The following is a 14737-nucleotide window of genomic DNA, read 5'->3' as shown; positions in this document are numbered from 1 at the left end:
TTGCAAATTACATTTCTAAGTCATAAAAAAATGAAAGAAAAATTACTTTAAAATAACTGTTTTATCTTCGGGGTTAAGGATCACAGGACGCGTTTGCAGGTGGCTGTAAATCCCAGCCGAGGGCGCTGCGCAGAGAGCCCCGAGGGCTGCGAGGCACAAGCAGCGGCGAAAGGGCTGCGGCGCGCACGGCTGCGCTGCTCGGGTGCTCTCCCTGGTGGGGTGGAGGCAGCTCCCTGCTCCTCAGTGGTCCCACTCCTCTTCCCTTTCACTTACTCCTTCTTCCTCCTCTGGAAATGCTGAATCACTCTTACTCTTCAGGTGCTTAATCCCTGAAAATACAGAAGTCGTGGTAAAAGATGTGTTAGCTTGAGTAGGACATTTTTTTTCCTTAATGAACAAACAAAAAATGGAAGTAATGGCAAGTTTTGTAATGCCACACTGCTCTCTTTTCCACAAACCTCTTAGTTCAAACAATACTGTGGTGTATTTCCAATAGATATAGTCTCTTCCTTGAATACAGGCTCTTAGAAACTTACTATGTTTTACTGAAGAAGCTGCTGAAAGACATTTTGTAGAACAGAACAACATTTGCTTCTCTTTTTCCCTTGGCAATCCTTCTTCAGATCAGTAGTGCCTATCTCAAGCAAGGTAAAAGTTTTCAATGCTCAGCAAGTAGATGAAGGAATTATTCTACCAGAATTTCAACTTGAGCCTCTTTTTGACACTGCCCATCTGAAGGTCACCACTCACACAGATCCAGTGTCCCGTGGTCACAGCTTTCCATGTGCATCAAAGGTCTTCTCCAGCATGTGTCCTCATAGTCCACACACAACCTGCAGAGCCATCCTGGTGCAAAGCATCAGACCTGACAGAGAGGGAACTGCTGCTGCCAAAGCCATGACAACATTGGATTATTTCTCACATGGAGACATATTCTGTTGACCTCCAAATACCATATGGGGTTGAATGAAAAGGGTAAATAACTATCACAGGATATTTGGAAGTTTATTTGGAGGAAAGCTATGAAGTCCCTTCTACTGGCCAGTTTCAGCCAGAAAGTGACGTAGGTTCTATGGAATTTAGTCAAATTGCAAAGTTGTTCCCCCTGTCCCATGTTCAGTACAAGGGAGCAGGCTCTAATGAATGGGCATGATCCCATCTTTTCAGCTCCCTCTTGGTGTGATAGAAGAATTCAAGCCAAAAAGATGACAGGAAAAATCCAGCCAAAAAGAGAGGGGAGAGCAGAAATGAAGGGTTTTCGTTTCACATTAAAAAAAAAATAAAAATAATTCAGCATAAATTATTCCAGTTCAACAAAATTACAAATAGCTGAAAACAGGATCTTACAAGTGGTCACGCACCAAGAATTCAGCCAGCTCCACTTCCAACAGGAGCCCATCATTGCTCAGTGCTGGGCTCCTTTCTCTCTTTTGTTTTTTCTCCACAGAAACAACGGTACTTGGTTCCCTGAGAAACTGCTGTTCAGACATGAAACAAGCAAATAAACTAAGGCTCCCAAGTCACAGTATGTGTAAGTGTGCCCTCCAATAATGAAACCATTTCCGATTAAGTAACCGTCATGCCATGAAGAAGCTCTTAGGGTGCTCAGCTAGCACCAAGCTCACCTCTTTAGCAACACCCTTTAGGGAGACAATTATAAATATGATTTCACCTAACTATAGGTTAGTGGATATTAATTTCAAAATGGTGCTGTGTTATTGGGCGAACTTGTCTCCTGTTGTTTACCTCTGGACTTACCAAGCCATTTCTTGCACAGACACAGTACCTGTCTTAACAGCTACTATTCAGCACTTCAAACAGGAATTGCTAGGACCCAGAATGCACCATGTTAAGGGAGTTTTTTGAAGATGAAAAAAGCAAAGTTATAGACAGAAAAAAGAACATATGATATACAGTTAGTATGATGAAGCTCCATGGAATGTTATATTTGGTAGAAGCAAGACTTTTGGCTATGTAGTTCAATGGCAATATTCAATGTGAAAATTGCAGAAAATTGAGAGAAATTGCATCAATGAGCATTACTCATTGATTCCTATGTAGCAGGCAACTATCCATCTTACTTAATTACTTTTTGTAATATCCATTCTACAGCCTGCCTTCACCTCTGCCAGCCATTTAATACCCCAGTGTCATCTGGAGGGAAAGACTCACAGGGTTTCCTGCACTTAGCAATAAGTGTCCAAGATTCAGTGTCATTATTCATAAGCCTCAAGATGTTCTGACAGTACCAGGATGTCAGAATTATCTGACCCTATGTGTGATACTATAAAATGAGACGCTCAGCTACACAATTTAAAAAGTTAGTGTAAAGTGACATAAAGGTAATGAAATTCCCTTCGTTAACACGTGAACATACACGACAGAAAAGGCTCGTGGCTTTCCTGGAAAGAAATATTTAATGCACAAAGTGTCAGTCTTTTACAGAGAGAAAAAGAAAAAGATAAAAAAATCCTGGATAATAAAAAAAACTTAGTTAAATAACAGCAATCATACTCCACAATTACCAGCATAGCTAGCCACATGATAGTGCAGAAACCCAGAGTGGCTGCCAAGGGTGCTCAGAAGGCACTGGATCTGGCCATGCACACGTTCATCCACAGCTCCTACTCACTAAAACAATTGAAGATAAGAGGCTTTTAGAGCAGCTCTTGAGTGCCACTGCAGCAGGGTTATCCAAACTGCCTTCCCTGCCCTTTGTCAACACGAAGCAGATGATAAGCAGGAAGCCAGGTGGAGCTCTATCCACAGAGATATTTTTTTTCTAATCAAGTTGCATCTACTCAGACCCAGTGTCTTTGTTTAACAATAGCTAAATACTTTGCTGAAAGGTTACACTCTGGCTAGATTCTAAGTGAAAAACTTGTCACTCAGGTCACCCCAACTGTTTTTTACAACTACTACTGTTAGAAAGGATATGCCTAGCTCACCTTTTCAATCTTCACACACCACTAACATAATTTGTGCCCTCAGCTTTTCTAACAGTATTGAAGAGGCACCAGAATGCAGTTGTTTGTGGTTTGTTTCTATTGATGAAGTACAGTAGTGAAGCAACAAATATAGACTCTAATTTTACTCAGAAAAAAACCAAACAAAATAAACCTAGGATACTTGGGAGGCTATCTGGAGGACATTTTAGAAGATACTATATAAACTACAGAAGCTTTGCAATATAAGTTGCAAATAGGGAGGATTGCAAATGCTGATCCACAGTCTCTCTCATCAGTGTCCTAAACTCCAGGACATGGGTAATTCTGACTTTCTGGGCACCCTGACTGTCCTAAAGCTCTGTGCCTGCACCATCCTGACACAGTTCTGTGTCTCCCTGCTCTGCGCCGTCTGGGCTGTCCTACCCAGCCCTGGGCTCCCCTGCCCACCTTGGATTCCTGTGTCTGCAGAGGTCCCAGCCATGCTGCCAAGCCCACCGGTCTCTGGTTCCCTCTGCTCCAACCCCTCACACTCCGCCCAGAGCTTTACTCTTTGTCTGGCAGGTCTGACAGCAAAGCCCCTTCCAGCCCAAAGGCTGCCACTTCTCACCACTCCCTGGCAACGATTTCATACCCACAGAGTGTTTAAACTCACTCTTATCCTGGCTTAAACTGTCTGAGCACTGCCTCTCCTGTCTTCCCCCCTCCCCACCCCAACTCCTTTTTATGTGTCTAAAGCCAGCAGGACAAGATTTGTTTTTCCTCAAAGGGCTCATATTTCATCGCAGGTAATTCAAGCCAATTAATGCTGATGAAGAAACCCTTAATGTCAAACATAGTTCAGCAGCCATGCACCAATACACTTTGAACTGGAAATTTTTTTTAGATTAAGTCACTGCCTCAAAGCATATTTCTAGATTACTTATAAATTATGAGTGCAAATGGGACAGCTTTCTGGCACTTTTGCAGTCACATAATAATGTCTATACTGTTTAATCAACAGCTGGGTTTTTGCTTCTCTCCATCTGACCAAAGCACTGGATTAGAAGGCTAAGCAGTGTCACAAGATGTGAAATAACCAAGTGCTCCTGAATTAAATATCTCATGGGAAAAAAAATAATAATTATATATTTATATATATATATATAAGTAATTAAGGCAGCTCCCCTTCCTATTTAACACTTCTTCCTTCACCCCACTTCACTGCCCAAGGAATGATGTTGACATTTACCAAACTCAGGATTGAAGTCTGGTTGGCAATTTGAATTCCCTGAAGTTTGAAGGGTTATTTAGTTTTATGTTTTGGAGCTGAACTGCTCTCTCAAAAATGAATTTCCAGATTTTCAGAAAACAGTGAAAGGCAAAGCTGAGCCACATGCAAAGCAGTCTGATTTTCAGAGTTTCAGAATTCACATCACTTTGAAATTATCAAGCAAGGAAACAAAACCAGCCAAAGAGGATAATGGTCAAATAAAAATGTCTGCCTTATGCCAATCCTAATTTAAATAAGTTATTAGCAAAAATAATAATATAAAAATAAAAAACACATATTCATGCCACTAAACAGGAAAAACATCTTCTCCTTTTTATGGAACATTTTGTTTTGAATTTAACAGCCAAATATGTTCTGACTTCTTTGAAGCCCCTTCCTCATCTGTTTGTTGTTAGTTTTTGCTCAGGTTTTCTCCTCAGATGAAAATAATTTTTAAATTTAAAAAGACCCAACAAAACAAAACAAAACACCCAAACCAAAACAAACAAAAAACCACAAACAAAAAAACCAGAAAAGAAAAAAAAATCACACCAGAAACAAACCAAAACTAATGTCACAAAAACCAACATCTGTCACAGGTCTATGGCTAATTTGGAAGCAGTGAGATGCAGCTGCAAAGGTAACAGAGCCCAGAAGGTCTTCAGGAGCAGCCACTTTCAAGGACCAGAGTGGCCCATACTGATACAGGAGCATTTCTGTTGCTTTAAACAACTGAGATAGAGTATATACTCCATGCAGAAGCAGGACAGTAAACCTGTAAGGAAAATGCTATAATTTCCCAAATGTCTATTTTGAGCTTTCTCTTGTTTCCTCTTTGTATAAATGACCTACTATCTACCTCTCTCATCTGTACAATGAGTTCCTGAAAACTTTAATCCATTTTTACTTAATTGGTTGGCTTAGATAAGCTCTCCTTGCATGCAAGTCAGAGTTCAGTGCACAAGCTGTTGTTAGTAATCCCTTAAAAAACATTAACCCCATCCTTAACCCTACTTGCCTCCTTAGCTGCTGCCCAATGTTTCCTTCCACTATCTAGCTCACCAAAAATGACACTTTACTGTCTACATCTTACCTTTTTTATTTTTTTTTTTCCTCCTCCTAAATCCTCCACTTCCTTTGATCAAGTTGCCCTTGGACTCAGCCTGGAAACTTTCTGGCAAAAGTGCCTTGTGAACTCAATCTTCATCTTTTCCTCTTTGTTCATGTCTTTGCCTCTGATAATTCTTTGCTCTTCCACTCTTTGTAACATTACAACCTTCTGAAAGTCCTTTTTCCCTTGCTCCAGTCTCTGAGGATGGGTGGCAGAGGCTGCCTGTTTACTTCTACTCTTGGAGTATTCCCTATCTCCAACAGTGTACTTCACAAGTACAGAAATAATAAGCAACTTTATCAAGGCTCTGGTGCTGAGAGGTTGTTCCTTCTGTCCAAATTAAAACTCCTGAGTGCATCTTTGGCAGAAGCTGGCAGAAGTCAAAGCCATTATCTCAAAGTAGTCAAAATCTACCTCGTGATCAGCAGTCCTTTGCAAAATGATTTGTTCATTTCCTATAGATAACATAATAATTTTTTCCCTGACTTTCAGACTTACACATTTCTGATATCCACTCTTTTCTAGGTCATCATACCAAATATTCATCTAAGTCTTGCATGTTTTTCTTGCTTAATGTGTCCAATATGGTATTTAGCATTCAACCAATGAAAACAATCATGGAATCTCCTTATCCCTGTGGTCTTCACTACAAGCCCATCTCCTTGTCTAGGTTTTGTAAGTGTACAGTTCTTCCTGCATTCAACATTCTGCAGGACAGTGACCTGAGTAGTATTCCTGATCACTTCCTATGCCAACACTGAGCAACTAACTTTCCTTCCTGAGTGCCTTCCACTGACTGCCTCCAAGAGTTTTCATACTAACGGTGGCTTTTTTTGCTTTCAAGCAAGTTTTTTTACATATTATTAGCCCCACTGCTCTCATCTCAAATCAGGAACTGAGACAGCTTCATTGGCTAAACTTCTAAATGTGCATTTTCATTCATTCTCCCATATTGTACTGGGTGCTGGAGAGGTACAACTATCAGCTTCCATAGCCACTTCAAAGTCATCCTCAAAACTCTCTGTTCCACAGTTTGAGAAACAACCAGAGAACATTTTGCTTGCCAGCATGCTGACGCAAAGACCGTCACATCCCTCCCTCACACTCTGTGTCTATTCCTGAGTTTGACTGCTACACCCCAGCTGGGAGTTCCCCAGTGCAACAACTGACTTCTGTTAAATGTTAAACATGATTTAATGCAGCAGCATCCTAATCCCTGGTGTGGATTCCTGGGAGCTTTGTTAATATCAATACAATATGACAAGACTGGTGGCACAGAGTGATCCGTGGGGGATTATTGAGTATGAACCAAGAGCTAAACCATAAGTTGTATTTGTATGCAAAGAGAAAATATGTTTTACATACCTTGCTTTGTCTTTCTTTGTTCCCACCCACAAGAACAGCTTCAGCCTGGCTGCAACCATTCCATCTGTTGATGCTCATGTTCATAAATCACGTCAGATCACCTGTGGCAGGAGTCTAAACCTGCTTCCAAGCAGACCGAGCACAAAACCAGCAGCCCAGCCTTGCTGAGGTTACCAGCCTGGGCACCTCTGTCCCTTTGGCTGTCATTCTCTTGTGTGGTCCTTGAGCCACCAGTAATCAAAAAGTAATCTGTGAAGTGACAACAATAAAACACAGACCCTGACCTTGACAATTCCCATATGTGTAAGCGAGCAAACAGAAAAAGAGAGAAGACAAAATAAAAGTAAATGGATGTGCTTTCTAGATGCGGGCAATGGTGAGAAAGACTAAAAAATGCTGCTCTGCAGAACTATGCAAAGAACTCTGAATGGTACTCATGCCTGTAAGCTTTTGTTAACCAACGTTGCCCAATAAAGCAAAACTAATCACTCGTAACTTGGTAACCAACAAGCAAAGGTCTGCCTTACTCCTATGGTCAATAATTCTGAACACAACCAGGTCATTCATGATTACAGAGCTTGGTCCCACTCCTCCAGAAGTTAATAAGATTTTCCCTTACTTTCTCAAAGAAAAAAGAGCCAACTTTTGTAATTAATCTTAATTCTCAGTTATAAAGAATAACATCAAACAACTATGTTTTTTACAATTCATGTATATAAAAGACTATAAACTAATGTTGTATGTGGCTTTAAAGTTTGAGGTATGAGATAAACAAAATGACACAGGAAATTGGCACACTAGGTATTCCCAACTTCCTGTTTAGATTATCCAAGGAAGGGCCAAGTCAGGTTGTCACTCTGTCCTTTACAGCTCTTGGAATCTTCAAAGGCCAGCACACATGGTGAGTCTGCAAAATTTAGAATAAAAGATTTTGAACAACCAGTGTGGTGGTCAACTTAAACTAAACTGATATTTTAGCCAACTACAAATCAGCAACAAAACTTGTGTGCTACATTATTTTATACCTATGCATAGGCTGGGGAGAAGAAAAATATTCTCAAGTGTCTGTTGAGAATTTTAGGCCAAGCTATTAATCATTCATGCAATTTCATCTATTTTTTTTTTCTTGATTTTTTTTTTTTCCTGCCTCCAATGTGCATCTCCTTCAAAAGTGCTGATGACTAAATCAAAACAAATTATCCAAAGCACTGGCAAATATGATGAGTTTATGAAGGAAACATATCTAATCTGGAGCAAATCAGATCATCAGCCTATCCATCAGGTCGTCATGGCCTCATAAATGTTTGTAAATGACCATTTGGATACCAAGCAACAACAACTGACTAATTTTCTAAATGTCTGAAGGTTGTTACTAATTCTTCTCTTAGCTCCAGCCATACAATACTCAGTCTTCATGGTGAGCCTTTTAAATTATAAATTCTGAGACTGGTGCTGTTTTCCCACACAGTCAAAAGACTCAGTGTTAAACTATAACAATGAAGACTGTATGAAAGCAGCAAAATTCAAGTTGCAAAATTCTGGCTGCTTTCCATTTTGTTGTCTCACGCAAGACTTTACACTCCATTTTTCCTCCTCAGAAGTCACTTGAAGCAGCACTGACTCCACAAGACTAGTGTAAAGGAGCTGCTTCAGCACAAGAAAGGCTTTTGTAGGTCCTCCACAAGCTGGTCAGAACATGCACTGGAGACAGAGGTCAGCTTCGCTGCGGCTGAAGGAACTGCACTTGCAGTAGCCAAAGGAGTAAACAGAGAGGCTTTTGTCACCTCAGGCAACTTCTGCTAGTATATTACCATCTCATTTTGCTGGTTCCTTCCTTCCCTCACTAGCCCTTAGAGTGCAGAAGTCTGCCAGTCTTCTGAGTTCAAATGAAGAGCAGAAGCCCCTGCAAGTCAGCTTAGTGGGTGTTTCAGCCTTTAACAACTTCAGCCCAACACTAGCTACCCTTTGGAAAGCCAGAAAACCTTTCTTAGCTGATTATGTGGAGGATAGCTCTTGTTTAAATACCCCAACAACAACTTCAGCTGAAAAACATGAGGAGATGACATCCACCTTGTAATGAAGCCAGACAGTCCTTCAAGGCTCTTCTTCACAGCTCTGTGGGCTGCAACCAAGAGAGTTACAGTCTTTCAACTGGCATTTTTTCATCCCAATTTTTCACAGTTCAGACATAGGCTTAGAGCTATTGATAACTGTGCTTCAATTTAACAGATGCAGAGAGATCATCAAAGGTGCTGTGTTCTGATGGGTCCCAGGAAGCTCATGAGATGGTCTAAATCACGCCCAGAGATGAGCCGTCTGGATGCCGAGTTTTACTGGGCAATGTGTTGATTTGCTGGCATTGCTAAACCCTCACTTTTTTCACCAGTACCACTTGCAGCCAGGCTGCTAAGAGTAGATCAAAATCACAGGACTGGCAGAATCATTCCCTTATGTCAAAGGATTACAGTAATTCTGTTAAATAATGGGCCACATTTTCAAACCCGAATCAGCTGCTCCGTAATAACAGAAGCCAATAGCTCTGCTACTGTCACAAAACAGATGCTAGAACTCGCTGGTCTTAAAAGTTTAAGAATAGCATTTTCTAATGGCTTCTTTAAATAAAATACCTTGTATTTCCCAGACAACTTCTGTCATTCATACAATTCACCACATGCTGCTCCAGGCTAGTTAATCTTTCTGGTTTGAGACACTCTGTAGGCCAACTACCTTAAAATAAGCCATGAGGGGAAAAGCAGAAAATAGGTTTTACAGCTAGAAAATCACATCAGTCAAGACTTGGGAAAACTGATGCTCAAGACAATATGACACTAAGCTTAATATTTTGACTGAAGTATGTAAGGCTGTTTGGAGGTCAGAACAAGAAAATATTATAGTTGGCTATGTACAAACCAAAACAAGTTCTCATTCCACCTGCCATAGGTAAAGGAAAAGATAAATCTTAACTTTCATAAGAAGTTTTCTGCATTCTAAAATACATGCCATCATTCAACATCCATTAGAGATCAAGCATAGAATCAAGTTGAAGGGTATGCTTTCTGCCAGAGGTTAAATTATATAAAAATAATGGTCCTTTCCCAGCCTTAAGATCAATGAACATTTACAAAAGTGATCCTCCTCCTGTCTCTAGGAAGAAAAGCTTTGTTCACAGGTACTATTCCTTTGCTGAGGATTAAAAAAAAAAAAAAAAAAAAAAAAAGAGTCTGCTCCCAAGATGTTAATATAATAAACAGTGATTTACATGTGAGAAAGCAAATTGAGTCTTACAGAAATTTAAATTCCTCTGATCTGTTCCTGCCAGTAGTGGCAACCAAGAACATTGTCTCCTTAAATCTTTTCTTCACCAATTCTAAATGGGAGATGTCTGACCTGCTCTCCTGACTGCTTCTCTTACTACAGTGCAGTTATTCAAACCTTTCTATTTTCTAATGAAACTAGAAATGCATTTTTCTACAAAACTGCTATTGAGGTTACACAAACCAGTCTTCAAAGCAAATGCGTAAGTATTTATAAAGGATTTTAATTCAGCAATTAACTCTTGGGAAAATTCTATGTTAGAGAACCTGAACCACAAGGAGGCTGAGCTATTTGGATATTAGGTGGGCTGAGACTTGCACCCAGTTGGGATGTGAAGCAACTATGGTTGCCATGATCTGGAATCCTTTGAATAGGATTCTCATCCTGATCAGCTCGGTGCTGCTCAGATAAGCCTTTGCACTGCAAACAGCTGTAGCCCACACCCCTCTGGACAGGTAAGGTATACTCAGAAAGTTTCTCTGCAAAACTTCACTAACCTGTGTGGGGAGAAAAGTTTTCATGTGTATAATTCTGTTAAGTATAAACTACAAGCTTAAAAAGTAGTGTAGAAGGATTAAGGGGACATAGGTACTGCTGCAATTTTGTACACCACATCAGACTTCAGGAGACACCAGACGTATAAAGACCATACCCACATTCAGTGTTCCAGGTACCTAACAGCTGCAATTGGGTTATCACACAAGGACCAGCAGTTTAAGTCCAGTCACAAGTTAGATCTAGACAGTATCTGGGGTCAGATTTCACCAAGATTATTAATTATAGTCCCTTTTGTTGGAATTGGAAATGCTTATCTTTAGTTACCCCAAGCCAGTGCCACTGTAGTCTCACAAGTTTTGGCCATGCTGCATGGCAAAAGTTTTTGCCTGATGCAGAATTCTTAATGAAACATTGAGGAGGTTTTGCTTTGGTTTTAAGTACAAAAATATGGAATTTTCCTCCTTGTTGTAATAGTGATAAATCTTGTAAAAAAGTAACATGGTCAAAATCATCCATGCTTTACCTCCACTTCCTTAGTCTTTATTTCCGTCTCTCCTGCTCACAGATGTGGCTACATAAAAACCATCCCTGTGTGATGTTCAAGGGCAGCCTGGGTTTGTAGCACAGATGTCCACCTACCTTTTGGTACCTAAACAATTAAGAGAGGTGCCTGTGGTTCCTTATCTGGTCAGCAGAGAGACTTCCAGGACTTGGTTCATCTCTTGGCAGCCTGTAACAAGCCCGGGTAACTCCATGCACGTCTTCGTGTAAGCAACATAGAATCAGGCCACAGCATTTATAAAAATGACACTCACAGACTTCAACAGCTGAATATTTGTACTTCCTTGTAGCCTTACATTTTTTGCTTGCCTGTGATTAGGAAAAAAACTGAAATTTCAAAACTTCCTTTAGGAGTAAAGGGGAAAGAAAAAACTCATTTCACCAAAACATAGTATTAGCAGTCCCAAAACACTTCATTTTGCCTAGTTTGTTAAACGTAAAAATCTAGACATCTTATAGGAAAATTAATTTTTTAAAAAAACAAAAGTAAGGTTTTGCATTGAAAACAGTACTGAAAATGCTCTACAAAATATTTTCATCTCCACAACTTCATGAGCCATTTCCAAGCATCTGTATTTCAGTTTTCTTTGGGCATTCTTATCTGACTTCAGCATTGACAGACAGCATTATCCAGCTGCTCCCTTTTCCCTGGACAACTGCGCTGAGGCTCTACTTTTTTCTATTTTGGCTTACATGGGTTTTTTCTGAAGTCATGAAACCTAAACAGGAGAAAAAAATGCCTCATCCTGAGGGAAGAAAATCTGTGACAGAGGAGGAGAGCCTCTAATACTCAGAAGCAGAAGCCTGAGTACCAGATGGGGTGAATGAAACCCTGCATAAGACACCTGAGCACCTTTTGCTGTTTCTCGTCTTCTTCTATTTCACCTCAAGGTCTGGCATGGTACCTTTAGCAGTTCATATTCTGGATCTGTATTTTCTATTTTTGTTATTTTGGTGTGGAGGGGTTATTCCTTCTCTCCATGATCTGGGGCAGATACAGCACAAGATTTGTTGGTGGCAGATTTGAATACCTTGCTGAATCTTCTGTGCAGCCTGAGATTTTTAGGGTATAGATAAAAAGCTTTCCAGTGAGTTGCAGTTTTTAAAATGAAGACAGGAGAAAAATCTTTGCTGGTCAGCCAAAAATCCAAGGTTGTGTTTCTCTGTCATACTTCTATGTACTGAGTGGCTTTCACTTTTAATTACTCCAGTCTGTTTTGTTTCTCTCAGAAGTTGATAAGCTTCTTTGTTAATTTACTGATGAATCCCCCACTGAGTCATAATTATAATCTTTCTTGTGGTCCTTCTTATGATGACAAAGGAGATAGGATTTTGGCATCAAGATAACCTGACATCAGTAATATTGTAAACGTCGGAATGACCTCTTCTTTTTTTATAAACACCTTCGTAATTACAAAACCATTGGGGTGATTAAACAAATGATTGATAGGCCAGTGTTTACATAAAATCATCCCCACTGCAGTTGCCTCATAGGTGGCATGTGAATAGCAGGCAATTACCATAGTGTTTACATTACAGGTACTGTAGCTGTAGTCCTTATACCAAGCAGGAATCTGTCAGGAAGAACAAGCCTCTTCGGTTTTCATCACCTCAGGATCTGTGGGTTGCGGAGATAATCTCGAGCAGCTGGGATGCATGTCAGAGGACTAAAGTTGAAGATAGCTTGAATCTTTCACCTCTCCCTTTGCAGCAGGCTTTGCATGTCAACCAAAGCAAATCCTATGATAAGAGTTGTGAATTAAGTCAGCCAAACTGCCTAGGACCACCAGAGTATTTCTGGAAAATCAGACAGTCCCTCTTCTGGTTTCATTAACACTCCCTGGTGCTGGAGCGATTTTACTTATGTTAAGACCTAACTCATTTGGAGTTTTCAGCCTGCTCTAATACTGCTTTTTGATTCCGAGGTGTTTTCTAGGACACAGTATTGCCCAGACAAACTGACATTCAGAGACTGCTCTTCCAAAAGTAGGGAATGTACTGACACAAAATAAGATATCATCACAGCAACCTCCAAACAGACACCCCAAGCACGTATGTGATCCTCACCAACCTGAAACTGAGGTGGGAGGCCAGCCTGGGCAGCAAGGTGGCCTTGTCCACCAGCTAGGCAGGCAGCCTGGTAGGGTGTTGGGGGTGACAGGGATCTGAGGAAATTGGTCCCATGGAGCTGGGTAGCCTCAGCAGCAAGCCAGCAATGAACCAGAAGCAAACCAGCAGATGCTGGAAAGCCCTCCACCTGGGACTCCTGCTGGAAAGGCCACCTGCATTCAGGCTGATGCCTTTAATCCTTAAGAAATGGCTGGCAATCTGTTAAGTCCCACTGCTGCAGCCAGGAGGAAGGGACAAAATATGCACCTCTGTTGGTCCTAACCAAGGGCTGACCTGTGCTCACTCATATTTGCTGGTCAGCTGGCAAGTGGGAGGGGGGACACTTGTCCCTCAGCATCTGAAGAGAACAAAGCCACCCTTTTCCACACAACACAACATCAGAAACATCTGGTGGAAAATGGTTCTCCAAAACTGTCAGACCACAGTGAGTTCAATGAGAAGAACATCACTCTGCTGCAAGGAACAATTTCCACAAAGTAAGGCTACAAATCCCTTGAATCAAGAAAGACAAAGCAAAATGTGGTGATTTATTGTGTTTTGCTCAATAACATAGGCAGGGTTTCCCCATCCCTAGAAGAAATGCAAAACAATTTAGTGCATAATGCATATGCACAACCAGGGTGCTTCTCTGTGGGGAAATGTGCAAATGCAGCAAACTGAAGTTGTAGCTTAGCCATCAGAAGTGGTCTGGAACAGTGCCCCTGGGCTGATCTTTAAGGAAAGGAGAAAAGGGAAGCTGAAAGTAATAAAGGTTTACTTTGACATCTTTACTAATATTCAGAATTTGAAATACTCTTTTTTTTTAACTCATTAAGCTTGCTGACAATGGAAACCCACCAAATTCTTACATCTTAGCTTTTTCAACTGCTGGCAAATTAAAAGCCAATGTTTAGAAAGTTATTCAATATAAAATGCAGTCACTGCAAACTGTTTCTATTACAGTAGATGCAACCAGTCTCACTTTGTAGTTGCCATGGGCAGCAAAACATCAAGGACAAGCCTTTAGTGGCTCTTTATTGAGTGAGTGACTTGGGCTTCTGAGAAACTTACCTCTTCTGACTTGCCTAAGGCATCAAAATACCCCAGAGCCAGCATCCAGTACAAACAAAATGTAATTGCACCATGGATGCACAATATCTGGCTCTCATATTAACAGTCAGAGCATGAAAACAAGTATTGCTCTCAATTTTCTGGAAAGCACAAGCAAGAATATTAGCTTACTCAATTTCATTGTGGAAAATATAGACAAAGTAGAGAAAAAGTAGACTTTAAAGTTTGTATCAGAGTCATAGATTCTGTAAAAATGAGTTTTAACACTACTCTTGCTTTTGATCTTGCTACGGGTTTGATTAAAAGTCAGGCTCTATCCACTCCAGGGATCTGGGTAAAAGCAGTGGCATGCAGGTGAAATTAAGCAATAACATAACAAATTTTACCTGGAAATTACGAGTTGAGGTCAGACGGTAATATAATTTCACTCCTTCTCTTACAATCTTTCTTGCCTATTCCCAAAAAATTGTTAACATGCTTCTTGAGATAAAAACATTTAGCAATTCAGCA

General features: G+C 40.5%; 1 protein-coding gene across 1 annotated transcript in view; it reads right to left on the bottom strand.

Annotated features, from left to right (window-relative positions):
* Positions 1 to 240: 240 nt before the first annotated feature.
* Positions 241 to 14737, bottom strand: part of PPP1R1C (protein phosphatase 1, regulatory (inhibitor) subunit 1C) — a 47762-nt gene continuing 33265 nt past the window's right edge. The window contains exon 5 of the mRNA XM_009996192.1: positions 241 to 329. Coding sequence (XP_009994494.1) covers positions 241 to 329 — 89 coding nt within the window. The remainder of the gene's footprint in view (positions 330 to 14737) is intronic.

This window comes from Chaetura pelagica, unplaced genomic scaffold (genome assembly GCF_000747805.2).
Source record: "Chaetura pelagica isolate M959 unplaced genomic scaffold, ChaPel_1.0 scaffold3, whole genome shotgun sequence".
NCBI lineage: Eukaryota > Metazoa > Chordata > Aves > Apodiformes > Apodidae > Chaetura > Chaetura pelagica.
This window is presented reverse-complemented; position numbering and strand designations above follow the sequence as displayed.